Genomic DNA, 26,793 nt, shown 5'->3' on the forward strand with positions numbered 1-26,793 from the left:
AGGCGGGCCGAACCCGCGGCGGGCCGGGTGCGGGCGCGAGTCCGCGCGCGGCGTCCTTGTGCCGGCGCTCGAGGGCGCCCGCGCCGCCGCGCCTGCCTGGGCGCAGGCCGAGCGGGCAGTCGCCGGGCGCTCCGCGAGGGCCGCGGGGCTGGGCTGCTGCCGCCGTGGCGGGGCCAGGCGGGGATGCACCCAGCGCTGCGCCCGGCCTCCTTCCCCCGCGGGCAGGGCCGGGCGCGGGCGCGCTGGTGACTTCTGTGTGGTCGCAAGTCCCCTCAAGCCCCCTCTCCGGCCGCACCCCCTGGGGGGCACCCCCACCCCTGCCTCGGGTCGCCGCACAGGCACGTGGAGTAACCCTGAACCCGGGCCCGATACACTGTCAAGGGCTGTGCCCGGCCAAGGGCCAGCAGTGTCGCCACCCTGTTGCTCCTCGTCCGCACCAGCACCCCCGGCCCCACCGCAGCCCTGGTGACGCCCACACAGGGACCCTGGGGCTCAGAACTTTCCAGACCCAGAGGTTTCCAGTCTGCAGGTGAGAGCTTCCTCCCCCACCCACCCACCGAATCACCCCGTCCAGGCAAGGCCCCCGGAACATCGGCTTAGAGGGTGCACAGGCACAGCACCCTCACCCGCCGCTGTGGTGGCGTGGGGCCCCCTGCTCCACGGCAAGGCTGGCGGCCCGGGTCGCGGGCCCTGGACAGAGACCCTGGGTGGCACACTCCACGCCCTGCGAGCGCCCTGTGTGGCACACTCCACGCCCTGCGAGCGCCCTGTGCTGGGTGTTGGTCGGTTGTGTGTACATTGCACGCGTGAGGGCACGTCTACACCAGGCTGTATGTGTGCGTGTGCTGGGCATGCACACCGCTGTGTGTACTGGGATGCGTGTGTGTCAGTGTGTGCACTGAGGGCCGCGTGGCGGGCGCTGGTGGGCGAGCACCGAGGATCTGGAGCTCAGGCGCTCACCTGGCACCGCTGTCTGCTGGCGCGCTGCCTGCGAGGTGGGCCTCCGTGGCTGGCACGTGTGCTGTGCACCAGTGGACGTGAGAGAGTGTGCTGGGGTCCTGAGTGCGGGGCCCCTTCCCCGCCATGTCCCCTGTATTCCCCCCCCCTCGGTGACCTTCGTCTGCCAGCTGAGGACTGGGCCTCTGCTCGGGCGTGGACGGGCCAGCGCCGGCCCCTCTGCGGACCTGTGGCTGCTCAGATCTTAGTCTCGCCCTGGGCTTTGGCTGGTGCGGGCCCCAGGGGCAAGGGTGGGTGGGTGAACCTGGGGCCAGGGCTCTCGTGTGCCACCCCCTCCCTGCCTGGTCTCCTCCCCTCCCCACAGCAGGAGCAGCAGCGGGAAAGGTTGGCGGAGGGGGCTATTTTGGGAGCGTCTCCTTAGCAACAGCTGCCACGGCCGTCTGTGGCGGTTTTTCTATAGGTGCTAAAATATTCCACCCTGGTGACTACTGAGTGCTGGGGGGTGGGCGAGGGTGGGAGCAGAGGGCGGGACAGACCCCCTCTATTCCCCATCCCCAGGGCCCAGCCTGCTGGGAGGGGTCCTGGCCCTCCGGACTCCACGGCGCCCCTTTCCTCACCTCCAGGCCTCATCCAGGGGGCGGCCGGGGCTCTGCGCCCCAGGCAGGCCAGCTGTGCCCGGGTCTGATTTCTCCTCAGCAGAAGGGCTGCCTCAGTTAGCCCCATCTGTAGGATGGTCTGGCCGGCTCTGAGGAGCCAAAAGCCAGCCGCTGGACGCCAACTGGCATTTATTTGAAGCTGCCCTGCCCCCCTGCCAGCTGTCCCCCTGGCCGGCCCAAGCCCCTCCCCTCCAGGCCCGCCCCCTGCACAGGCCTCGGGGCCAGCGGGTCCCACCCAGAGGCCGGGCACCGCCATGAGCCTCTATGGGTCCCAGCGGCCTTTCTCCAGACCTAGTGGCCAAGCTGCTCCGAGCTCTGGCTGCGCCTGCTCCTTGACTGACGAGGGGGACCCCCAGCCCCGTCCAGGTGGTTTCCTCACCCAAGGAGACGGCCGCAGGTTTTACCATCATTTCCATCAAACTTCAGAGCCAGTCTTACCCCTCCCGGGAGTTATTCCCAGCCACCAGGCTACACCCCTCCTAGCCATACAACGCCTGCCTCAGTTTCCCCGTGGGTAACAAGTGCCTCATCATAGAGTTCTGGTAAGGACTGAATGAGACACAACCTGTGAAGACCTGGAGTACTGCTGGGTAACAGTGTGCGCTCAAGGGGGGCTTCTCACTCCATCTGGGGGTGCTACTGTGTTACCTGATGACAGCAGCTAACATAAAAAAAGGCTGTCCCATAAAAGAAGGGCCACTGATGTCCAGAGAGGAGCCCCCCCACACACACTCATGTCGTCCTCTGCACATCATCTCCCTCCCACCTGCCCGACTCAGTAGAAGCTACTCCAACCTGGCACAGGCAATGGCAACTTCTTCCTGAGTCTTCAGTCTCCCTCCAAATGGGCATTATCCTCCCGGCTTTACACGAGAGGAGACTGAGGCCCAGAGTGGGCGCGTGGAGAAGGAACATTCTTTCCTGGACTCCCTGAGCCCCTCCCTCCTGGAGTAACAGCGGGTTCCCACAGACGCTCCTCACATGACACAACCAGCAAGGTGACCGTTTCCAGAAGTCTCTCCACCTTGTGACATCAGAGCCCACAGACTTCTCTCCCCAAACCCCTGCCCCTCCCTTAACCTTGTACCCACCTCAGTTCTGACCCACAGCAACAGGTGTCCTGTGTTCATCTTTCCCTCTGTCCTGCCTTCCCTGCACCCCACACTCCCTAGTAGTTTCAGGGCAGCCGCCAGCCAGGCCAGGTCCTCATGTGCCTTGGGCTGAGTCTCCCCATTCACACATGCGCCCAGGATTTGCACCACAGATCAGCGCTCCTGGGGGGCCTGTGGGGGCCCAGCTGGTCACGGGAGGTGGGCGGGGAGCAGACACCTGTGAAGACCCGAAGGGAGGCCTGAGGCGGGGCTGCCCGGGCACTGGGCACCTACCCACAGCTGTGCATTTCTGGCACCTCCACCTTGCTGGATCTGTCCCACCATGGGGGAACTTCGGGCCCCCGTTTCACAGATAGGTTAAATAAAGCTGACTCAAGGTCATGTGGTGATAAGTGCTCCTGAGCCCAGTTTGGCCCGACTGCAGGCAGCACCCGGTACTGGAGGGATGACCGAGTGGCTGAGGGTGGCATCTGCAGGGGCATCGGAGGCCAGCCGGGGAGGTGGCCTGGAGGCTGGAGAGAAACTTGGAGAGAAACAGGAATTCTCTGGGCAGAGAGGAGGAAGGGCATGCCAGGCAGGGGGCACGTGCCAAGGCAGAGCGGTATGAAAGCGTCCGTGTGTTCTGGAGTCTGTGGGTGTATGGCTGGGTATGTTTGGGGGTCGGGGGACCCCGAAGAGGAGGCCCAAGGACTGGCTCCTTCTCTGCGGGGGGAGGGCACTGGTCCTGGCAGCTGCTGCCCTGGGACATCCTCAGGTATCAGCTTGCAGGAGTTTCACATTCAGTCCGTTCTCAGTTCGGCTTTGGGGTGCCTGGGGTCTCCCTCTCTGAGCTGGGGCTGGTCGGGCGGCCAAGCTCCGGGGAAGCTCTGCTGGCTGGGGAGGTGCAGGGGTTGCCCACCCTGTCTTGGACAGGAGCACTCGCCCACCCCTGTGAGGGTGGGAGTCGAGCGGGGGCTGCCCAGGACGTGGCTGGCTCCCGAGGGGCGGTGGGGTGCTGGGGTCTTCCCCCACCCTGCAGAGTGCGGGACCCCGACCTGAGACACACTCCACGGGGCAGGGAGGAAAGGGGTGCGGATTCTTCCTTGTAAAGACTGGGGAACCACGCGGACCCAGAGAGCCGAGGCCGGGGCGGGGTCCGGTTCTGCTGCCCCCGGGTGACCTTGGGGCGCTCGTGCCCCCCTGTACTCAGTCTCCCGGTCTGTGAAGTGGGGCGGCGTGTCTAGGTGATTTTGAGGGTCCCTTCAGCAAGGCCGCCTCCGTCTCGGGCCCGGGGTCCGTCAGGTCCTCGCCTGCAGGACCCTCGGGCGGGGCCGGCGCCCCAGCCCCGACCCGCTCCCCCCCGCGAGGCTCCCGCCGCCCCCTCCGGCTCGGCCCCGCTCCACCTGCCCGGCGGCCCGGAAGGCCCGGGAGCGGATCCCGGAGCGGGCTCCGGCGGGAGCGCTCCCGAGGGAGGCGGAAAACCCGGGCGGGATCCCGGGCGGGAGCGGCCCCGGCCCCCGGCCCCGGCCCCCGGCCCCGAGCGCGGGGGCGGGGGGCGCGCGGCCGCCGCGGGGCGCCGGGGCCGGGCCGGGGCGCGGGGCGCGCGGGCCCCGGGCTGGGGGGGCGCGCGGCCTCCGCAGCGGGGCGCGGGTCACGTGTGAGGAGGGGCGAAAGTCTCCAAAGCGGCGGCGGGGCGAGTTGGGAGTTCTCGGCGCGCCGCGGGCGGCGGAGCTCGGGCTCCCGGGCGAGCCGGGGACGCGGCGCGGCGGGGCCGGGTCCGGGCCAGCGGGCGCGGGAGTGGGCGGGAGCCGGGGCGCGGGGCCGGGGCGGCGACGCGGGGGCGCGCGGGGAGCCGCCGGGCAGAGGCGGGAGGCGGGCGGAGGCCGGCGGGCGCCGGAGCCGGCGGCGCAGACCCGCCCGGGGAGCGCGGGGCGCGGGGGCGCGGGGGGCCGGGCCGAGCCCCGGGGGGCGCGCGCGCAGGTGGCGGCGGCGCGGGGCCGCGGGCCGCGGGGTCCGGGGCGGGGGTCCGGGGCGGGGCCGCGGGGCGGGGGGCGCGCGGGGCGGGGGCGGCGCGCGGCCCGCGGGGGGCGGCGGGGGCGGGGGGCGCGCGGGCGGCCGCGCGCCATGGGTCCCCGGGCCCCCGCGCTCTGAGCCCCGGCCCGGGGCCCGGCGATGCTGACGCCCAGGCGGCGCCGAGGGCGCGGCGCGCGGCGGCTCTGAAAGTTGCGCGGCCCGCGGGGAGCGGCGCGGGACAGCCGAGGCGCCAGCCCCGAGCCCGAGCGACGGACCCCGCGGCCGGGCGGGGCGCGGCCGGCCCGCCGAGCTCTCGCCGAGGGGGCGCCCGGACCCCGTCTCCGCGCCGGGACGCCGTGGGATGTAGCGCCGCCCGCCGCCTCCCGGACACGCTTCGGACCCTCCGCCCCGCGGTAAGCCCGGCCCGCCCGCCGCGGCGCTGCCGATCGCTGTCTGTCCCCCGCGCGCGTCTGTGTGTCCCGGGCGCGCCGCGCCGGCCCCGCAGCGGGTCCCCGCGGCTGCCGGGCCGGGCGCTCCGCCGTCCGAGCGCTCCCGTCGGGGCGCGGAGTCGGGGTCTCCGCCGGGACGCGGGGAGGGGCTGGGAGGAGCCTTGACCTCCTGCCCCACCACGGCCCTTCCCTGCCTGCGTCCACCCCCGGCTGTCGCGAGGGTTTGGAGGAGCTTCGAGGCAGGTGGCTTGTGGCAAAGGCAAGGGGGGGGGCCCTTTCCACCTCCCCAGGGCCCCTGCCGTCTGACGGGGACCCAGTTCCACTGCTCCTGTTTGGGCACCCGCTTTGGGGCTGGGAACCCCAGGATGGGTGGACAGGGCGTGAGCCGCGTCACATCTCGAGTGGCAGCGAAGGCTGCGGAGGGACGGGAAGGGCTTTTTCCTCCCTAGAGGGAGCGCCCCAGGGAAGAAGGGCGCCGGCTGAGCTCCTGAGCGGGGAAACTTCCCCTGCAACATGCCCGGTGCCTCGGCCCGGCATACACCGGGCATCAACACCTCCCCTGTGCCCCAGAGCCCGGCGCCTGGAGGGGCAGCCGGTGCAGGGAGATGGCGGCGAACCCAGCCCTCGTCCTCCCGGCAGGGCAGCGGCTCAGTTGGCAGTTGAGGGCTCAAGAGCAGTGGAATGTCATGCAGCAGGTTGAGGCGACCAGAGCTGCGGAGCTGCACCCATGTATGTGTGTGCACACGAGTGTGTGTGTGTGTGAGAGCGAGCGAGAGAGAGAGGATGTGCGTGTAGTTTCTATTCTGCTTCTCCCCCACATCTAGTCCTGTGATCTCCGGGGCTTTGGGACTTCTGGGGGTTCTTGGGAGGTCTTTGGGGGCCGAGAGCCACACTGTGACCATGCGTGGGCCGGCGTTGAGGGGAGCAAAAGGCGGGCGAGGGCTGTGGGGTGAATCATGGTGGGATGGAAGGCAGTTGGCCACTGAGCTGACCCATATCCAAACTGGAGCCCGGTGGGGCTGAGCTAGAACATTCCATGCTGTTCTCCAACGAGGAGGAGCTCTTTCTGGACTTTTCCACTCTGGGCAATGGGCCTCAACTCATCTTCATTCCGGCACCTAGAAACCAGCACCACTAGCTGAGGAAACAGCACCCTGGTCAATTCCTTTCCTTCCTGACCCCCGGCTTCCGTACTGAGGAATGAGGACACCGCTCCCTGCCCCCGGACTGCCAAGGGGTCCTCCTGGGCTCAAGGGAGCCGAGGGCTGAGGCAAGGGCTGGAGGCGTGCGTGGCAGGTGGGAGTGCAGGCTCCTCTTCCCTCCAGGAAGATGGGCGGCTGCGGGAGGGGGTGATGAGGCCTGACATGGAGGGCTGCTGAGGAGAGGAATTAGGGGGTGGCATCTGGGGCTTAGGAGCTGTGCCTCGTGGACCCTTGGGTTGCCCTTGAAATGGAAGCTCTTTTCCCAGAAGAAGCCTTTGGGGTGACTGAGAATAGACAGAACTGGCCTTGAGTTTTTGCTGGGTGACCTTGGCAGCTGGCTTGACCTCTCTGAGCCTCAGTTCCTTCAACTAGAGAATGGGGGCGGCGGGGTGGACTTCCCTGGGCTGCTGACTGATGTACAGACTCTCCTGGGTCTCCGAGAGCAGCTCGCACAAGCCTGGAGCCTAGTAGGTGCTTAGCGGACGTTTGTGGAGCAGGGAACAGAGTCACACTAGGAGATGCTGGGAGATTTCTTATCTTAGGATCTGAGGAAGGCGGAGGAACAGTGTAGGCTTACAGGGCGGGCTGGTTCTTAATGTGGATCTGGGGGAGGCGGGGGCGGGTGCCGAGGGGAGTGTGAGGAGGAGGGGGCCCCTCGGCGGGGACCACTGAGTCACGAGGACATGTAAGCGACATGACAACCAGCAACACGGTAACCAGGAGACTAGCGCCGTGGGAAACGGAGCTGGAGCGGTGTGGGGGGGTCAGGACTGGCAGCAGGGGCAGGAGAGTCCGGGGAGCACCCAGACCCGTCCCGGAGTGAGGAGGGGAGGCCCCGCGGCTGGGTGGGCGAGGGAGGAGGTGGGGACCCCGAGTGGAAGGAGGTGAGGCGCCTCGGGGGTCCGCTGGGTAGGGGGGCTTCTCTCGCACCTCCCCAGGCTCCTCGCTCCTCTCCTCCACATCTCCACTTTTCATGCCTCTCCCCCTAGGATGCCAAATTTGGCTCACGCAATCTGTCGTCTCTCTTCTGAGATTGGCACCGGGACCAAAGCCGAGTGCATTACATCACCGCGCTCCCCCAACACAGGGAAAGCAGAGGGAGGGGCGGTGGGCTGGGGGCCCGCGGCCAAGCCTCAACTTTCTTTCCGGTCTTCCTGCTCACTCCGGTCACCTCAATCCTAGTTGTCGGGGGGCTTCTGGGAGCAGCTAAGCAGGACCCAGGGACAGCACCAGAGCTCATCTCGGGGATCCCGGGCTGGAGAAGAAAGTCAGGCCCTGTGGCTGTCCCCCTGACTAGGAGGGCCCAGGGGGGCAGGCAGCCTGGGTGCAAGAGCCAACCTGTTCATGGCCTTGCTGGGTGACCTTGGGCACCCCCCACGCCACCCCATGCAGAGTCTACATCTGTGTGGAGGACGGTTGGCCACTCAAGATGTTGGTGAATCTCCTAAAAAAGACGCCCTTGACTCCTGCTGCTGTCCCGGGCATAGGAGGAATCCTGAATTCTAGATGTTTCTCTGACCTTGAGCAAGTACTTACTGCTAATGCCTCCATGCCTCACCTGTAAAATGGGGACAGAACCCACAAAGTCACTAGACATGAAAGGGGGGAAAGCGGAAGAGACAGGGTCTCTGGCCGTGGAGATACTCGGGAGCCCCGTGGCTCCCCGCACGCGGGGCTGGAGGCTGGGAAGGTGGCCCCAGCCATTGTGGGGGGAGTGGGGTGGTGCCTCGATTCAGACAGAAGCCTTGGCACATAAATCACTTAAAAATAACATCTGATGTTCGCATTTCACAAAAGTGGAAACTGAGGCTGGGGAGGGAAGTGGACCCCCAAGGTCACAGTGATGGTTTGGAGGTGAAGGAAGCAGAACTGAGATCTGAACCCTGGGTCCTCGGCTCCCAGCCCACGCCTGGGTAGACAGACAGACACCACCCCCCCCCCCATGGGACATCACGGCAAGCCCGACGGCAGCCAGGGCTCAGGGGCCCTTCTTATTTTGGCCCCTTCCCCATTCCAGCTTTTGGGTCCCGTCCCCAGCACCTCTGGCGTGAACCTCCTCCTTCTTCTGGTCAACTTGATGAACTTTCTTCCAAACTCATTTTTTTTTTTAAAGATTTATTTATTTATGCATACAAGAGCTGGGGTGGAGGGAGGAGAGGATTCACCAGAGACAGAGTAGGGAACAGAACAGGCAGACGGACGAAATACACTGCCGAGGGGAGCAGCGGGTGCGACAGGAGAGGTCTGCTGCGCCATGTGGGTAGCTCCCTGGCCGGGGATCGAACTCGTGCTGCTGATAGCTTCATAGTGCTGAGACTTAACCCCTTGAGCCACCAGGGAGGCCTCTCTTCCAAATTCATTTTAAAGCCAGTTTCATGCAGCCCCAGGGCAGGGACAGTCTGGATTGGGGTTAAGGAGGAAGAGTATGGCCCCTTCTAGAAGATTTCCAGAGCTGGAGGTGAAGAAAGATGGGGAGCATGTGTGGAGGTTTTATGAAATAGTGAGCTCCTGGTCCCCCACAGCTATTCAAACAGCATTGGATGAGTACCTGCCAGGGGTCCTAACCCGGTGACTCCTGCTTTATGGGTGAGGCTGAATGACATCCCACCCCCAAAACCCCAAGAGTCTTTGATTCGCACTCCCACCCCCCAGGGGCTGGGAAGCAGCACCTCCCTGCTTCCTAGCAAGGAAACACATTGTCATACCAGGCACTGGGCTAGGAGCTTTTGCAAACACCTTCCTGTTTAATCCTCCCTGCAACCCCGCAGTGTCATTTGTTGTCCCCACGTTACAGATGGGGGAGCCACGGCTCAGAGAGTCTACGTGATTTGCCCAAGGTCACACAGCAGGGAAGTGGGGGAGCCTGGGTTTGAGTCAGGGCCAGGCTGATTCTCAGGGCTGTCGCTGGGACTTCCTCAGGGAAAGAGTGGAAGACATCCTTCTCCCGGGCTGGGACTTGGCAGGAGATGGTGTGTCGCCCCCACAGCATGACACCCCCTCAGGGATCCTCGGGGGCTCCATTCTGAAGACATAGATATAGACGTGCGCCCAAGGGGAGGACTTGTGTTACAAACGGGAAGACAGGCTCAGGGGCAAAGAATGACCTGCCCAGCGGTGCCCAGAGAGGCCCCTTGGGCCCGGGCGCTGTCCCCTGCACACGTGGGCAAGAGGAGACATGTGGGCTGATGCGGCATGAGGTCTGGGGTTGGGGTGCAGAATCCTGGCTACATAAGGCTGTGAGCACCACTCTGGATAGGGCGGCGGGGAGTAGAGTCAGCCTCCCGGGGCAAGGAGAGAAGCCAGGTGGGCCGGCAGGTCTGCCTCTGCCCCTGGTCCTGCCTCAAGTGCAGCCCCAGAGCTGGGAGGCCAGGGGAAGCTGTGGCTGGGAACTGCCCGGCGAGATGTTGGTGACAGCGGCCCAGGGTAGGGCCGCTGTGCACCCTCAGGTCAGCCCCTCATCCTCTCTGAGCTCGGTGCGCCCGTCCCTGTGACCACAGTCAGGAGGAATGATCCGTTTCCACAGAAGCCCTGGGGGTGGGCTGTCCTCTCCCAGCGCCCCTCCCTCCCCGCGAGGCCCCGGGCCGGCCACGGGCAGGCAGCAACCCCGGGGTTGGCATAACCTTTAAGCCTCCTGGAGACTCAGCCCGCCTCGGGTGTGGGGAGCTCTCCAGGCACAGCCCTTCTTCTCCTTTTCTTCTTTATTTTTCTCCTGCTCCCTCTTCCCCTTGCTACGTGGGCTGATCGCTGCTCAAACTTTTAATTCAGATGGTAATTGAAATAATAATATGGGCTGCGGCCCCTCTGCCTGTGACGCTGCAGCTGGCGGAGCTCATCTATGAATAGACCTTGAGTCACCGGGCGCGCTCCTGAGGGCGCGCACACGCTCACGGTGGTGGGTGGGGTGCAGCATGGGGGCAGGGGGCTCAGCGCCAGCTTGCCCCCCGCCCCGACCCCCCACACCCAGGGGCCTGGGCCCGTTCTGCCCCTGTGTCCCGCCCCCGGCCCCTGCGGTGAGCCAGGATGACCCGGCGGGTGGTCTCTCCCTTTATAGCAGAGGAAAATGAGGCTCAGCAAGAGACCCGTGGCTGGGCACAAGGGGAGAGTGACTGGACTAGGTTTGGGCTGAGGGGTCGGCCTGACTCTAAGGCTCTTGCTTCAGGAACGCACAGGCTGGCGGCTGGGCCAGGGGCACCCTGGGGTGCGGCCCTGCTCTCCCCGCGCCTCCTCCCGACACACACATTCTCACACTCTCACACGCTTGCACTCTCGCACGCTCTCACACACGCACCCGGCTCCAGGCCTGCTCACATGGTCACGTTCACACACGCTTACACTCTTACACACTTCCAGACGCTGTGGCACGAACAGTCTCACGTGCCCACACCTGCTTACACCCGCCCCCCACACACAGGCTGCTCAGACAGACGCTGCTCCGCTTGGCGGCTGGGTGGCGGCTGGGTGACAAGGGTTTTCGGGGAGCCCTGTGTGCCAGGTTCAGTGCTGGATCGGTGCCGGCCTCAGGCCTGGCCTCAACCTCGCCCCTGCCCCAGGCCCTCACCCCTGCTCTTCAGATGAGGAAACAGGCTGGGTAAGTGCCCGGGTTTGCCCAGCTCCCGAGGGCGGGGCAGCAGCTCCAGGCACCCTGAGACCTGAAAGAGGGGGAGCCTCTTTTCCAGCCCCGAGGGGACCCCTTCTCTCCAGGAGCAGCTGCCGCTTTGTTCCCCGCAGCTACCTGGGCAGCCGCCAAGACGACCAACCTTGGTGGGCCGGGAGGTGAGAGGCTGGACGGGTCCGGAGGGGCTTCCTAGAACCGCGCGCCTCCGCGGTCCAGACCCCGCTGGAGGGGGCAGGATGGTTATGGTGACTGTCAGCTGGAAGCTTCCATTCGGGCCTGTCAGTGGGCAGGCCTGGCAGAGGGGCAGAGGGAGCCGGTGTGGGGGTGCTCTTGGGCAGAGCTGCTCTCTGGGCCTCAGACACTGGGGAAAACTCTCCCCAGCTTTCCGCAGCGCCCCGCTCTGCTCCGCGTCTGCTTTCCTCCAGCTCTCCGCTGGGTGATGGCGCGGTCAGCCCAGAGACCTCGGCGGTCTGCCCAGCGTCACACAGCAGAGGCCACGCCCAGGGCTCTTGGTCCCTGCCCGCAGGGCTGCACACTCTCCCTCAGGTGCCCCCTTCCTCTGGTGTTGGCAGGAGGAAGGAAGTAGGATGGCCTGGACCCTGTCTCCTGGGAAAATCCCCCTGGAGAGAGAAGGGGTCGCTGCCCTTTGTCACCTGGCCCGGCTGCAAGGGAGACTGCTGCTCCTCGCCCGGCTGACCTTGACCAGGTCGCTGTCCCTCTGGGCCCCCCTCTTTTGCGCCTTTGCACCCCTGTGCAGTGATGAGAGGCCGGCAGTTCCTTTGTTGCCACATCTGTAACCCCCGCCCCCCAGCTCCAGCTGGGCGGTGCGATGGGCGGGGCCTCGGCTGGCAGGACCAGGGTGCCTGCACTCCCAGGGGCCCTCTCCTGACGGGGGATGGAGGCCCAGGGTGGCGGGCCCAGGCTCCACTTCGTGACTTCGTGGCAGAATTGGCAGGGATTGTTCTCCGGGACAACTCAGCGAAGTCCCTGGCCCACCTGCCCTGTGGCTCCTCTCTCACCCCCAGCCCAGAACCCCAGTAGGAGCCTCTCCCGCTGCAGGCATGGGGAGGCCAGGCACCCCGCCTGGGGGACAGGTGGGCCTGAGGGCCGGGGTCGGAGGCTCTATGCAGGGGAGGTGGTGGAGCTAGGGGGCCCTGCTGTGGGTGATGGGAATCAGCAGGGGGTCTGCAGTCACTCTGATATGTGGCATCAGGGCCCCCCCCCACCATCTTTGAACGGGGATCTCACCTTCTCTTGGGGGCAACCCATGTGTCTCTAGAAGATTCTGCTGATTGATACCTGCTTTCCACTTCGGCTTTCTCTCTGTTCTCAGGCCTGAGGGACCCACAGGAGGGGTCGCCCCATTCTGCCTGCACCTCCCACTCCACTCCCCCAAGGCTTCTCTCTTCTGGCCCCAGCAGTTCCTGTGAGAGGCCTGTGCGTGGGAAACAGAAGCTCTGGGTTCAAGTCCGGCTCCACCCTGAGCGCTGTGTGACTCTGCACCGCTCTGAGCCTCTCCCCTGACTCACAAGGGTGGGTTTGTACCTCTGTGTCTGCGGGTGGCCCGGGAGACCCCCGTGCGCCTGAGTGTGACTTGGCCTGTGTGGACACAAGCTGCTCTTGTGGCCTGACCTTTCGGTGGAACTCCTGGCAGATTTCCAGGGCCTGGCCCCACACGCACCAGCCATCCCCTTCAGACACAGCTTCTCTGCTGTGCCTGGTATCTCCCTCCCAGCTGGGCCCTACCCTTCCTCACACCCTCGGAGCCCTCCAGACCTGCTGGGTGGGGAAGGGCTGTCTGAGCGCCAGCCCCAGGCCATGCAGCTGCAGATCCTGAAGCCACCTGACCTTGGAAAGAGCCTCTCTCTGGCTGGGCCCCAGGACTGTCCCCCAGACGCAGGGCAGGAGCTGGGCAGCAGGGCTCGCAGGGAACGGTCGGGGCAGAGGGCAGGCCACGACCTCGACCTGGCCTGGGTCCTTAGGCGACAGGCCAGGAGACAGAGAGGACACAGAAGGACGGTCGCGGAGAGGGTGACTGTGGCAGCTGCACCGGCCACCCTCTAGGAAGCCGCTGAGCAGGGGTGAGCTCCCCGTCACAGAGGGGTGCGGCAGCTGCTGCGTGGCATCTGTTAGGGAGTAGATCCAGGGGAAGGGGGGTCCTGGAACCCACTCCATGTTCCCCCGTGACCTCCAGCACCCCCACACAGAGTTGTGTCCCCCACATGGTCCCCATGGTCCTAGCACGGTCAGTCTGAGCTTCCAGGCAAGCCCTAGACCCCACATCAGCCCCTTCACAGCTGCTGGACACCCGCCGAGCCATGGTTTTCCGGTTGCAGTAGGACCTAACCCGGTCGTGGTTGTCAGATGGAGTGAGTGAGTTCATGACATTAAATTAAATTAAAAAGATTTGAAGTGCTTTGCTCGTAGTGAGGGTAAGGATTTGTTTGCACTCGTTTTGGCTTTTGAGCTCTTTCTGCATAGCTTAAAGATGGCGCCGTGCAGCGGACCCCTTTCCAGGCTGGGTCTGGGACTTGCCGCGAAGTTCGAAAGCCCCTGCCCTGTATAGAAATCCTGGGGCGCTGCTGACAGAGGTTTGGGGTGCAGATTCTTCTCTGTTCTGAAGAATGTCAGTGCAGAGAAGTCCCTCCCTTCCCGTCCCCCCAGGCCCACAGTCACCAGCCTCCCCTCGGAGACCAGCCCCCCCCAGGTCTGTCTCTGCCCTGCCGGTCTTTGTGCTCCTTCCTGGGGACCATCTCTCTGGGTTCTCCATGCACGCTCCGGGCCTCCTGTCCCCACAGGCCGACGTCCCGAGCTCAGCAAAGCAGGGGTGCTTATCTGCTTCCCACCCCCCGCCGCCCCCAGCAAGTAAGTGCTCAATAAACGGTCCTTATTCCTCGACGTGGTGGAGGAGCCGCGCTGGAGACGCGGCAGGCAGAGCATGGCGCCGCTCCAGCTGCATGTGTGGGGGGTGAGTGCGTGAGTGAGGGGCTGGCTGCAGCCTTGGTCTGGCCTTCGCAGCAGGCAGATGGTCAGATGCTGAGAAAGCAGGCGGGCTTGTCTGCTGCAGGCGGGCTCAGAGTCAGCGGCGCAGGGCAGGGCCGTCTCTGGCCCTTTCCTGCTCGGCCCTGCACACAAGCCCTCCAGTCCCCAGTGCTGGGGGGCAGTGGCCCCACCCCAGGACGTTGGAGGGACTCTTGGGGAGGCTGGGTGGGGGGGGGAGGCCGAGGCCTGAGCGCAGACGCCCTGCCCCCACTCCGCTGCCGCAGAAGGTCTCCTTCTGGTCTCCACTCAGAGGCCACCTCCGCTGAGAGGTCCTCCCTGACTATGGTGACAAAAATAGCTCCTCCTCGGTCACGTTCTGTCACATCGCCCTGCTGAGGTCCTTCACAGGAATTATGATGGGCTGAAATTATCTTGTTTCTTTGTCAGTTGTCAGATGTTTATTAAGCATCCACTAGGGACCAGGCACAGGTTCAAGGGTGAGGCAGAGATTCAAGGTCACGGCATTTCAGGAGAGTGCCAGCGAGATCCGTGTGGTCAGACACAGGCCCGAGGAAGAGCAGGAGCTGGGGGCTCTGGAAGGAGGCGACCTTTGAACGAGGACCTGAGTGGTAGGAGGGGTGAGCAGTGGGGCCTGGAGGATTTCGGTGGGGGACAGGCGGCGTGGAGGCCCGGGACAGGGATGAGTTTGGGTCTGAGGGACAGAAGAAAGACTGGCTGGGGAATGAGTGGGGGGCGGGTGCTGTGTGACTGGGGTGGGAGTGGGGTGTGCTGTGTGGTGGCAGGCGCTGTGTGGCTGGGGGTGCGGTGTGGTTTGGGGGGCTATGTGGCTGGGGATGCTGGGTGGCTGGGGTGGAAGTAGGGGGGCGGTGAGGTCAGGCCAGGACAGCAGGAGGAAAGTCCCGAGAGCACTAAGTTGATCCTTGCTGGGGCTGGGACTCGGGGGCAGCGGTTGGGGCAATGTGCTGTCCAGGGGGGAAATGGCTCGGAGCGGAGGGACCTCCGCGCTGCATGCACCGGGTGTGGGGCCAGAGTCCAGGTGCCTGTCCTTGTCCCTCGGCTCACCCGCTTGGGCAAATTCCTGAGCCCCCCAGTGTCCACCTCCAGAGTGTCATGAGATTCAGGGTGACCAGGGCTTGACCCACAGTAAGCACCAAATGTTAGCCGGGTGATGGCGGGTGGGGAGAGGGAGTGTTGAAGCGGTGCAAGGCCTGGGAGCCTGCAGGAGGCTGAGCTGGGGGTGGCAGGGAGGGCCGGGGGTTGTCCTGGCGATGCTGGCCAGTGGACGATGCTGGCCAGTGGACGGATGCGGGAACAGGAGCCGCTGGCTCTGGCCGGGAGGGCAGTGGGATAGAGGCTGGGGGAGGGACAGTGAGGACCACCCGGAGAGGCGCCCTCAGGCCTGTATGGGGAGGCAAAAAGAGCCACAAGCCTCTGCTGGAGCTGGGGGCCACGGGCAGCAGCAAGAAGGAATTTTGCACTTTACAGTTCGCAGAGCTTTGCCCTCGGCTGTCACTGTCCCTCTCCTCCGCAGGCTTAGGAAGTGGCTGTTACCCCTTCCCGGTGTGCGCATGAGACTCAGGGTGGTGAAGGCATCTCCCCAGGGGCGCACAGCACATCGGGGACGTGTGCTCAGGCTTTCTGAGACCCCGGGCCCCAGGAATGGCAGGACCCTTTCAGAAAGTCTACTTATGTTCACACTAATTTTATTTTATTTTTTTAAGATTTTTTAATTTGTGCATAGAAGAGCTGGGGTGCAGGCCAGAGGTGCAGGGGGTGAGAGGATTCACCGAGAGAGAGTGGGGAGCAGAACAGGAGGATCCACTGAAATCCGCTGCTGAGGGGAGCAGCGGGGAGACAGGAGAGGTCTGCTGCGCCATGTGGGTAGCTCCCTGGCTGGGGATCGAACTCGTGCTGCAGTGGCTGGTGATAGCTTCAGAGTGCCGAGGCTTAACCCCTTGCGCCACCAGGGAGGCCCTTCACGCTCATTTCTGCACTTTCTATGTATCTTTCTGTCGGGACTTACATTCATTTGGGTTTAAAATGAAAAGACTCAGTGGGAATACAGCGAGACGCCTCCCTCCCACTCCGTCCCCGCCACCTGCTTCCTCCCCGGAGGCAGCCAGTGTCACCCTCTCCTGGGTCTCCATCCTTAAGAGGCACCGCACGAGTCTGTGCCTTTCTTCTCGCGCCTCTGCGCCGACAGTAGACACTACACTCGGGTTCCTCCCTGCTGCCATTTGTCACTTCAGATCACGTCTTGAAGACCCACATTGCTGCTTTCAGGGCTCCCCCCCAACCCCCACGCCGGCTGCATGGTCTGTCATTCATGGTCGGCTGATTCATGCTCGGGCAGAGGAGCTGCTTCCACGCTGGCCCCCAGCAGCCGCCTGGCTCCCGCGTGGAGACGGTCTGGGCTGCACCGCCCAGGAGCCCGGCCACCACGCCCAGGGTGGCCTCTGCCGAATCACCACCCCTAGGCCTGGGGCGCGGATCTGACCCCCTCCCCCACTCCCCTTTCCCCTTCACCCCCAAAACTCTTGTTAGATGGAATCCTAGACCATGTGAGTGGGGGCTGCCAGCCCCTACTCCCCAAAGCTCTGGGAGACCCTCCCCCGGCAGCATCTGGAGCCTTGTTTGCTGAGAGGCCAGAACGGAGGCAATGTGTGTGGGGGCGAGACCTCCAGGCCCCCTCCCACCGCCTGGCGGGCTGGGGTGGACAGGACAGACCGGGGCTGGGCCAAGGTCGCTCCTGACCCGGCGCCCAGCGCAGCACAGCTCCTGCTCCCGGCACCCTCCCCTCTGTCCATGAGGAGTCTTGGTCCTTTCTGGCTTAGGTGGGAGGGAATCCAGGTGGAGGAGGGACGTGGCCACTGGTCTGGGCGGGAGGGGCCCACTGGGCGCCTCTGCCCAAGCGCCTTCTTGGCTTGGCTTCGGGCCGCTGTCCGGTGGCTCTCGCTGCCTCTCTGCCTCCACCTGCGTGGCCTCCTCCTGCTCTGCTCAGAGCTCGGTGCCCCCAGGTCAGCTGGCACTCCTGCCCCGAGACGGCGCCCGCGCTTGCATTTTAAACACCGATCTCAGGGCTCTTGGGACTGAGGTGCCGCGGGGTGGACGTGCATCAGGACCTCCGGAGGCCCTGCCTGCCGCGCCTTCTGCCCGGCTGTCCCTCAGCGCCCCGCTGTCCCTGTTCCCTCTCCCCAGACCCACACCGTCCCCCCCATGCCCCAGGCTCTTGGGCAAGAACTCGTCCCAAACCTGTTTTCAGCAGCTCCTCCAGTAACTCCACCTTGTGCGCTGTCATTTCATGATAACGCTGGCCCCGCCAGGGAGCCACGGGAGCTGCTGTCCCTGGAAGGTCTGGAGCCGGGGCCTCCTGCGCTTCCCTTGACCCCGCGGCCGCCCCACCCCGTGCCAGTGCCGCCCTCTGGGGCAGCAGTCGCTCCCTCCCCGCCTCCGGCCCAGAGCCACTTGTCCCTGGGTGCCCCCCCTCGGACAGGGAGGCCTGAGGCTGGACACGGGCGGGGGAGCCGCCGGGTGTGGGGGGGGGGGGATTGTGTCGCACCCCCGGTGCGCAGCCGTTTGCTGTGTTGTTCCTCATTCCTGCCTGTCTCCGAGAGAACACACGAGAAGGTCAAAACCAAACCAAGCAAACCCCCACCTGTCTGCCTGTCCCCGGTGGCCACCGGGGGAGATCCAGAACCCTCCCCCCATGCACACACGCGTGCACACCTGTGCACACACGCATGCACGCGCACACAGGCCACAAACACATCTCTGGGGCCTCTTGCTCACTTCCCTCGTGCTACCTGGCATTGCTGCAGATTCTCCACATGCCAGACTTGTTCTGGAATCCTCTAGACCTTGCCCTTCACACAGTCCTCCTGACCGACTTTGTCTCCCACTTAGCACGCGGGTTTCAGTTTAAATGTCACTTTCTAGAGGAACCTTCAGGAAGCCCCATCAAGCCAGAGCCCCTCTGCTCTCACGCCAGGCTGTCCTGTGCTTCAGGCAGCTGGCCGCAGCCGCGTCTGCCTGCCCGTGCGAGCGCTTGCTGCGAGATCAGCATCTCTCCCCAGCTGAGCCATAGCTGGGGAGGCCCCAGCCTGCGTCTGGCCCACGCCAGTGTGCGGTGAACAGTGACTGAGTGACTCTAGGGCACGAGCAGGCAGCAGAGCTGACCGAGCACCCCCAGAAAGCATAGCAGGGCCATGGGGGATCAATTCCCCATAAAGGAGGGGCGAGGGCATGTGGAAATAGAACCCCCTAGAGAGCCTCTCACCTTCAAGTCCCTGTAGGGGAGGGAGCGCTGGGGTTTGGGGTGGCCTCTGGTGGACTGTCTGGGCTCAGACGGATTAGCGAGGTCTCGGCGGCCAGGTGCTGGCAGAGCAGCACAGGGCACACCTGGGGCAGTGGCAGCTGGTCCTCCAGCCACCCACCACTGGGCCCAGCCAAGGCTGTCTGCACATCTCGGGGAAACTTTCTTTTTTTTTTTTTTTTTCTAGAGGCATGTTTTTATTTATTTATTTATTTATTTGTTTGTTTGTTTGTTTTGTTTATACAAGCACTGGGTACAGTCAGAAGCGCAGAAGCGCGGGAGGGTGAGAGGATTCACCAGAGCCAGAGCAGGGAGCAGAGCAGGCAGAAGGACCGAAGTACACTGCTGAGGGGAGCAGCGGGCGGCAGGAGAGGTCTGCGCGCCATGTGGGACCCTCCTCCGGTGGCCGGGGAGCAGCCGGGGATTGAACCGGCGCCGCAGAGGCTGCGGGCAGCTTCGCAACCCAGCGCTCAACCGCTGCGCCACCGGGGAGGCCCGGGAAACTTTCTTTTAAGCCCTTCACCAAATGGTTGAGTGGTTGGAAGCCAAGGTGGGGTGCAAAGCTGGTGCAAAAGGCCAGTTTACTCCAACTGCTCAGAGCCCTTCAGGAGCCCCAAATCGCCAACGTTGGCCAGAGCTGAAATCAGGGACCGTATCCAGGCTCCAACTTGCTCGATGACCCAGTTTCCATTAGGGCTGACTTTGCAGAACCTGGCACATAGTAGGGCTGGGTAAACATTTACTAAGTGGGACGATATTTGATGTGACAGCGTTTCTTTGAGGCAGGAGAGCTGAGTGTGTCCTGAGTGTGCTCTGGCACCAACTGCCCAGGCCCAAAGCCTGGCTCTATCACTTTGAGCTATGTGACCTTGGACAAGTGGCTGAACTTCTCTGTGCTGGGTTTTCTTAGCCTGAGGTCACGGTGAGGATGGCAGGAATTGATCATCGGAAAGCACTCAGACCAGTGTCTGCAGAAAGGAAGTGCAGGCTCAGTGCTGAGTGGATTTTGCAATGTCACACCGTTGCATGGTGGGGGAGGGATTTCAGGGTCCAGAAGAAAGAGTGGGGGAGGAGCAGCACTTACTGTGCACCCACTGTGTGCCTGCCCTTTTGTGACAATTGACAATCCACACCTGACCTCAGGACCACCCTGCAAGGTAGGCCTTCGATGTTCCTTTGCAGGGGAGACGCCAAGACTCAGAGAGGCTGCTGGCAGGACTGAGTGTGTTTCCGGCCCAGCTCTGTGAGATTCTGAGGTGCCCTGCACCCTAGTGCTGGTGCTGGAAGACCGGCCGGGCAGGGCCTGCCCTGCTGAGTGCAGGGTGGGCTCTGGTCTGCTGCTTCTGAAAGGCAGGGGAGGAGGCCAAGGGAAGGCTCGTCACCTGAGTGTGATGTATCGATCACGAACTCCAGGCTGGGCACCATCTCATGTATTCCTCGTTACCGGCTTTGTAAGGACTATTATTAGTCCCGGCACAAGATGAAGACGCAGGGACCAGAGAGGTTAAGTAACTCTCGCAAGGCCACACAGGCCTGAAGTGGTAGGGAGCCTGCACGGCGGAAGCCACTGCACTGGGCAGGGAAAGTTGTGGGCGTTTGTGATTCATGAAGAGGGGACGTCAGCCCCATGTGTTAGAGCTGAAGGACCCTCACATGCACACTCACACCAGGCAGTCCAGGCCTGAGAGGCCTCTGCTGGAGCGGGAGTCGGGGCAGGCTCTGTGCCCCTCCAGAGACTGGGGCCTGGGACAAAGGTGTTCATTGCTTTCCCTTTCTGGGCCTGGGGGGCAATTGTCCCACCTTCTAGGTCCCTTCCTGAGTGCACTGAGTTAGCCCCTCGGCCCCTCCTTGCCTCCCACTGGCCTGGTAAACCCAGAGTCAGCCTTCCCCTCCAGACCCAAGAGAGGGCAGGGATTGGGGGGCAGGGTTCAGGCTCGGGGACATCCACCCCGTCCTGTGCTAGGAGCCTTGTTCCCCTTCCCGGCTCTCCTGCCAGGGGGCAGTTATGGCCGCTGCTTTGCAGGTAGAGAGGAGGAGCAGAGGCCCAGGTCTAAATGCTGGCAGCACCGCTTATGAGCTGTGTGACGGGGCAAGTTGCCGCACCTCCCTGTGCTGGGATCCCGACCCCCCCTCCCCGGTGTGCTCATAGCTCCTGGCTCGTGGACAGCAGTCTGTGCCTTCCCCTGCACCTCCCGCCCTCAGCCGCGATGTTGCTGTTGTGTAGAGGGAATCACGTCTGCTCACCAGTGGCCTGGGAGGTAGGACTGAGCTCGTCAGCTCCATTTAACGCATGTGGAAACTAAAGCCCAAAGGGACATGCTGGGAGACGACAGAGCCTAGGCTGAGAACCAGCAGGTTATGTCCATAACGTTAAAGAAGAGCCAAGTGGTGTGGACAGTGCAGGCCAGGGCAGCCCGGAAGGCCTCCCCAGAACAGAGGGGGTTCGGGTCGGGCCTGGAGGGCTGGGAGAGGCATGAGGGGCTCCAGGCTACACAGGATGTTGTGGGGCCTGAAGGGACCTGAGGCCAGAGGCTGGGGACCAGGTGAGCAGGCACCTGGAGCAGCCAGACCCGAGTCCCCAGCTGACCTGACTTTGCCACTTCTGCTACGCGACCCCCCTTGCCTGTCCTCCCCCATCCCCAGCCTATGAGTCCTCAGCTGGGAAGAGAAATAATAACCCTGCTTGTTGCCGTGGTAGGTGCTTAATAAATACTTGTGAAATAAACAAGGGTTGCAGTGATGCCTGAGTGAGAGAGACTAGACAGTCCCTGGCACAGGGCTGGTTCTTCCAGAACTTTCCTTCCCTGAGGGTGGCCAGAGAGCTGTGTGACCTTGACCAAGTCACCCACCCAATAACAGTGGGAGATATAAAGTGCCCCCCGCCCCGTGTGGGCTTCAACCCCCTCTCCTGCCTGCCGGGGGCTTCCTGCCTGGGTCTCGGGAAGGCCTGCATTGGAGGCCGGAGGGCCTGGGTGAGGCCCACCCACAGCTGCTACCAGGTTGCCCATGAGTGGCGGGTGCAAGTGGGAGATTTGCCCGCATGGCCCACCAGGGTTGCTGGGTTCCCCTGGGGTGCTGCCACCCTGTGGGCTTCAAGTTGTGGGCGAGCAGAGGGCATTTCATGTCATAGACTGTCTAAGGGGCGACAGGAGGCAGGTGGTCCTCCTCTGGACCCCTCAGCAGCAAGGTCCGGCCCCCCTGAACTCTTCAGGACGGGGCGTGATGGTGTCTAGGACCCCATATCCTGCCGGTCACCCTCTCCCCGCCGAAGCCTGGGCGTCAGCTGCTGATCACCGCCCACACTGCTGCCCTGGCCTCAGTTTCCCCAGTGTCCGGGGACTGGTCTAGGGGCTCCCGATCTGGAATGTTCATAGCACAGTAACTGTCAAAGGGAAAAAGGCTGATCCTTTCCTTTTCCAAGAAAAGATTCGATGTTTTAAAAAGCAGCCACATCTCCATCCCCCTCAGTTCCCAAAAGAAAGAATTTTTACATCACGGAGTCCCGGGAAGCAACCTGGAGTGAAGGACAGTGACCGGCCAGGCAGGGGGAGGACCCTGCAGGCCAGCCAGACCCCTGCTCCTCCAGCGTAGAAACGCTGTGTGTGTGTGTGAGAGAGAGAGAGAGAGAGAGAGAGAGAGAGAGAGATCACAGGGCACATTCCCTGCCTTCCCGAAACGCACCTTTTAATCGTAGACATGATACAGGCACTTAAACAAGCATCCGTGTCTCTCTCTTTCTTGTAAAACAGCTACACTCAGAGGAGGCTGGGACCGAGTTGTCAGCGCCTCCCGCCCCTTCTCTTCCCGCTTTCCCCTCGGCCCTCGTACCTTCTCCAGGAGGCTCCGCGTGACAACAGGGCCCAGGAGCCCCAGCCTCCCGGCTCCGGGCACACGGAGCGGAGCGCGGGGCCTGGCTGGTCCTTGTCACTCTGTGGCCGGGCAGCCTGCGGGTCCAGCCATGGGCCTCCAGGGGTCCTCTCAGTGCTGCCAAGGACCCAGCTAAGCGGCTCACTGCACATCAGGGTCTTTGGGGGGCCGGGGCAGGTCTGGGGGAGCACAGTCGGGGCGGCGCCCAGTGGCCCAGGAGGAGTAGACGTTCACTGAGTTCAGGGCTGCGCAGGCCAGTGGCCGGCACAGAGGAGGGACTCGGGGTTCAGGCCCTATGATGGGGAGAGGAGGCTTGGGGGTGGGGTGATCTGTGCCCCACAGGCTGTGATGTGAGGGCTGATGGGGAGGGGCGCCCGGTGATGAAAAGGCAGGGGCCGGGGGTGGTGAGTATTGAAGGTGAGGGTGTGTGCTGGGGCTGGGGCCAGGCAGTCTTGGGGCTCACCTTGTTGCTTTCACTGAGGGGGAGGGGCAACAGCCTGGAGCCATGGGACACAGAGGGCATCATCTCCCTCATCCCAGAGGGTGGGCGCCCCATGAAGAGCCCTCTCCTGTAGCACAAGATGGACCCATCCCCTGCAGGTTCGGGCCAGTCCCTATGGGCCAAGATCCAGGGGTTCCCAGCACCCTGGGTTTGTGTTGGCCCTTGGCCTCCCTGGACCCAGCATCCTCTTCCATCAGAGGCCCAAGTCCCTCTACCTCTGTCCCAGAGACCTCTGGTCAGGGGTCCAGGGCCTGCTGGGGCAGGCTGGTGCCTCTGTTCCCCACCACCCCCCAGCCCTCCAGGGGCACCCCATTGCCTTCCCAGGGGCGCCTTGACCCGCCTCTAGGAGCTTCACAGCGGAAGGAGACCCAGCTCAGGCCTGGGCCACCGTCCTCACCCTGGGACACCCAGCGGACGCGCCCCGCCCACGCCCTTGGTGTCAGAAGTGAAAGGACGGACTTGAAGTCAGGGGTCTCGAGCCTTCGCTCTGGTCCTCCTGGGGAGTCACGGCCCTGGAGACAGCGGGACGCAGAGCGGGAGACCCTGAGCCAAGGGGGCCTGCCCTGGAGTGCTGGCCCAGTCTCCAGAGGGGCCGCCTGGGGAGGTGGCCTTGGCCATGGTGTGGTCGGGACTCCAGGCTGGGGTCTCCCCTTGGGGGGCTCGCCACCCCCCTTGTCCGGTTGCGGAAACTGAGGCTGAGAGCAGCCGGGTGACTTGCCCAAGTTACACAGGCGGCCGGTCTGGAACTGGGGGGTCTGGCACTTGCCTGCAGGACTGTGGACCCCAGGAGCACCTTTCAAAGGGGGAGGGGAGATGAACGGTGGGGCGGGCAGGGCGGCCGCGGGGGAGGGGTGGAGGCAGAGCTCCTGGGCCGAGGGAGTTTCTGGGGAAGAGGCAGGCTCGGAGCTGTTGATCTCTAAATTACAGCGTTGGCGCGCACCGGTTGCTGCAGCAACGGAGTTGTCCTGAACGGGGAAGTGTATAAACATTGCCACAGATGCACAATTAGATCAGGAAGAAGAATAGAACAGAAAATAGAAACTTCCAGCCTTATATAATTCTGGGCCAAAACGTTACCAGGAGCCCAGGCCGGGAGCGGGCCTTGCCAGCACGGGCCTTGGACAGCACCGGCTCTCCTGGGGCCGAGGGAGGGAGGGGCCGAGGGAGGGTCTACCCTGGGCCCAGCTGGCACGCCTGCCACCCAGCAGGGCGGGGGGCCGCCTCCGCTGAAACAGCTGGGGCTGACAGGCAAACCCTGCCTCTCGGGCTCCCTCCCGCTCCTGGGAGGCAGGCAGGCAGGCGGGAGGGCGGCTGGCTCTCAGGGAGCCCCCACTGGCTCCTCGGGTCCTGTGAGGTAGGGTTCCCACCCCGTGTTATACATGAGGAAGCTGAGGCTTGGCAGGGTGAAGTGAGTTGCCCGAGGTGACGTAGCAAGGCGGGGGGGTGCCTGCCCCCACCCGCTCTGCGCCTGCAGCCCGGGAACTCACCCGCATTGCCGGCACCTGGGACTGAAGCTTTAGACACACCTGGTTTGGACTCCATTCCCTGCCTTGGGGGGTCGGTCGCTTCCCTTCTCTGAGCCCGGCTCTTTCACCCTGGTCCTGGGGACAGGGATGCCCTCGCAGAAGCCAAATCCCGGACTCCCCTTCCCTCCATCTGGGCCCCACCATGGTCCCCAGCAAGTCTGGGGGCAGGACAGGCGAGGTGGAGCTCGAGCCCCAGTAGAAGGTTCTGCAATGATGGAAGTTCCTGCCTGGCAGCCACAAGCCACAAGCGGGCACCGAGCACTTGCCATGTGGCTAGCGCAGCCCGGGAGCCTAAGTAAATGTAAAGAGCCGCAGGCGGCCAGCGGCTGCTGTCCTAGACAACACAGGAGCCTGCCAGGCACCCCGAAGACCCCAAAGGGCAGGGAGGTAACAGGGCAGAAGCATTCACAGCCCCCTCTGCTCGGAGCAAGTGGGACGGATGGGGGAGGGCAGAGCCAAAGTGGGCTCTGGAAGGTTCAGAGCTGCAAAGGCAGGTTGGAGGGGCCAGCGGCAGGGACCAAGGCCCGCATCCTGGCCGCCTCCCCTTCTGGTCCAGCAGACCCAGGAGCTGGGCCCACCTTGTACCCACTGCTGTCTGCACCCCCTGCTGTGAGGAGCACCTCAGCGGGCACCTTCTGCCTGCGGGGCGGGGTGGGGGGGAACTGGGTGCCAGGCCAGGCTTTTCTGAGCAGCACTGGGTGGGCACCTTGCCGGGGCTCTCCGAGGCCCCCCCAAGGCCATTCGCTCCCCAGCATCTCACCATCTGGCTTCCTCCCCAGGCCCTGCGTCTTCCCAGGTGACCACGCCGGCCTCAGGACATGCACGGGCACAGCCGCAACGGGCAGGCCCACGTGCCCCGGCGGAAACGCCGCAACCGCTTCGTCAAGAAGAACGGCCAGTGCAACGTGTACTTCGCCAACCTGAGCAACAAGTCGCAGCGCTACATGGCGGACATCTTCACCACCTGCGTGGACACGCGCTGGCGCTACATGCTCATGATCTTCTCCGCCGCCTTCCTCGTGTCCTGGCTCTTCTTCGGCCTCCTCTTCTGGTGCATCGCCTTCTTCCACGGTGACCTGGAGGCCAGCCCGGCGGTGCCCGCGGCGGGGGCCCCGCCGGGCGGCGGCGGGGCAGCCCCGGCAGCCCCCAAGCCCTGCATCATGCACGTGAACGGCTTCCTGGGTGCCTTCCTGTTCTCGGTGGAGACGCAGACCACCATCGGCTACGGGTTCCGCTGCGTGACGGAGGAGTGCCCGCTGGCGGTCATCGCCGTGGTGGTCCAGTCCATCGTGGGCTGCGTCATCGACTCCTTCATGATCGGCACCATCATGGCCAAGATGGCCCGGCCCAAGAAGCGGGCGCAGACGCTGCTGTTCAGCCACCACGCGGTCATCTCGGTGCGCGACGGCAAGCTCTGCCTGATGTGGCGCGTGGGCAACCTGCGCAAGAGCCACATCGTGGAGGCCCACGTGCGGGCGCAGCTCATCAAGCCCTACATGACGCAGGAGGGCGAGTACCTGCCGCTGGACCAGCGGGACCTCAACGTGGGCTACGACATCGGCCTGGACCGCATCTTCCTGGTGTCGCCCATCATCATCGTCCACGAGATCGATGAGGACAGCCCGCTGTACGGCATGGGCAAGGAGGAGCTGGAGTCGGAGGACTTTGAGATCGTGGTCATCCTGGAGGGCATGGTGGAGGCCACCGCCATGACCACCCAGGCCCGCAGCTCCTACCTGGCCAGCGAGATCCTGTGGGGCCACCGCTTCGAGCCCGTGGTCTTCGAGGAGAAGAGCCACTACAAGGTGGACTACTCGCGCTTCCACAAGACCTACGAGGTGGCCGGCACGCCCTGCTGCTCCGCCCGGGAGCTGCAGGAGAGCAAGATCACCGTGCTGCCTGCCCCGCCGCCCCCGCCCAGTGCCTTCTGCTACGAGAACGAGCTGGCCCTCATGAGCCAGGAGGAAGAGGAGATGGAGGAGGAGGCGGCCGCGGCGGCCGCGGTGGCCGCGGGCCTGGGCCTGGAGGCGGGCTCCAAGGAGGAGGCGGGCATCATCCGGATGCTGGAGTTTGGCAGCCACCTGGATCTGGAGCGCATGCAGGCCACCCTCCCGCTGGACAACATCTCCTACCGCAGGGAGTCTGCCATCTGACCTCCGGGCCGCCGCTCCCCGACAGCTCCCGACACAGCCTCTGCAGGGGTGAGGTGCCGGGACACCCCCACTCAGGACAGAGCTGACCTGGCTCCGTGGACCTTCTGGAGGGAGGTGGGGGCTTCAAAGCCCGGAGGACCCACTGACTCCAGGGCCCAGGCCTGGAAAGGGCCCGGGCGCCCCCAGCCCCTACACACTGGCTGCTCCGGGACCCCAGACCCACCACCCTTGCCCCAGCAACCCTTCAAGGACATGCCCCATGCCCCCTCTGTGCTCAGAACCCTGGGGAAGGCGGCTGGACTGCTGGGGGGTGGGCCTCGTGGGGTTCCGGGTGGGCAGAGGGTCAGATTGGGGGGAGGGGGGAGGGGGGTGCGTTTCTTTTGCATGACCGTGGCCTGTTGCTCATGACTTTCTTTTGTAAATACCTATAAACGGAGAGAGCTGGAG

The 26,793-nt window shown here is 64.3% G+C and overlaps 1 protein-coding gene across 1 annotated transcript; it reads left to right on the forward strand.

The window, feature by feature from the left end:
* Positions 1-5,097: 5,097 nt before the first annotated feature.
* KCNJ4 (potassium inwardly rectifying channel subfamily J member 4) lies at positions 5,098-26,793 on the forward strand. The gene is made up of 2 exons (XM_037513577.2): positions 5,098-5,130; positions 24,973-26,793. Exon 2 carries the CDS (start codon positions 25,012-25,014, stop codon positions 26,344-26,346), a length of 1,335 nt encoding a protein of 444 aa, XP_037369474.1. The 5' UTR covers positions 5,098-5,130; positions 24,973-25,011; the 3' UTR covers positions 26,347-26,793.

This window comes from Talpa occidentalis, unplaced genomic scaffold (genome assembly GCF_014898055.3).
Source record: "Talpa occidentalis isolate TD23 unplaced genomic scaffold, MPIMG_talOcc4v2.1 talOcc4.16, whole genome shotgun sequence".
NCBI lineage: Eukaryota > Metazoa > Chordata > Mammalia > Eulipotyphla > Talpidae > Talpa > Talpa occidentalis.

Bases quoted from the DNA above. Each gene is read 5' to 3' on its own strand.
- KCNJ4 (XM_037513577.2), top strand. From the start codon at position 25,012: ATGCACGGGCACAGCCGCAACGGGCAGGCCCACGTGCCCCGGCGGAAA.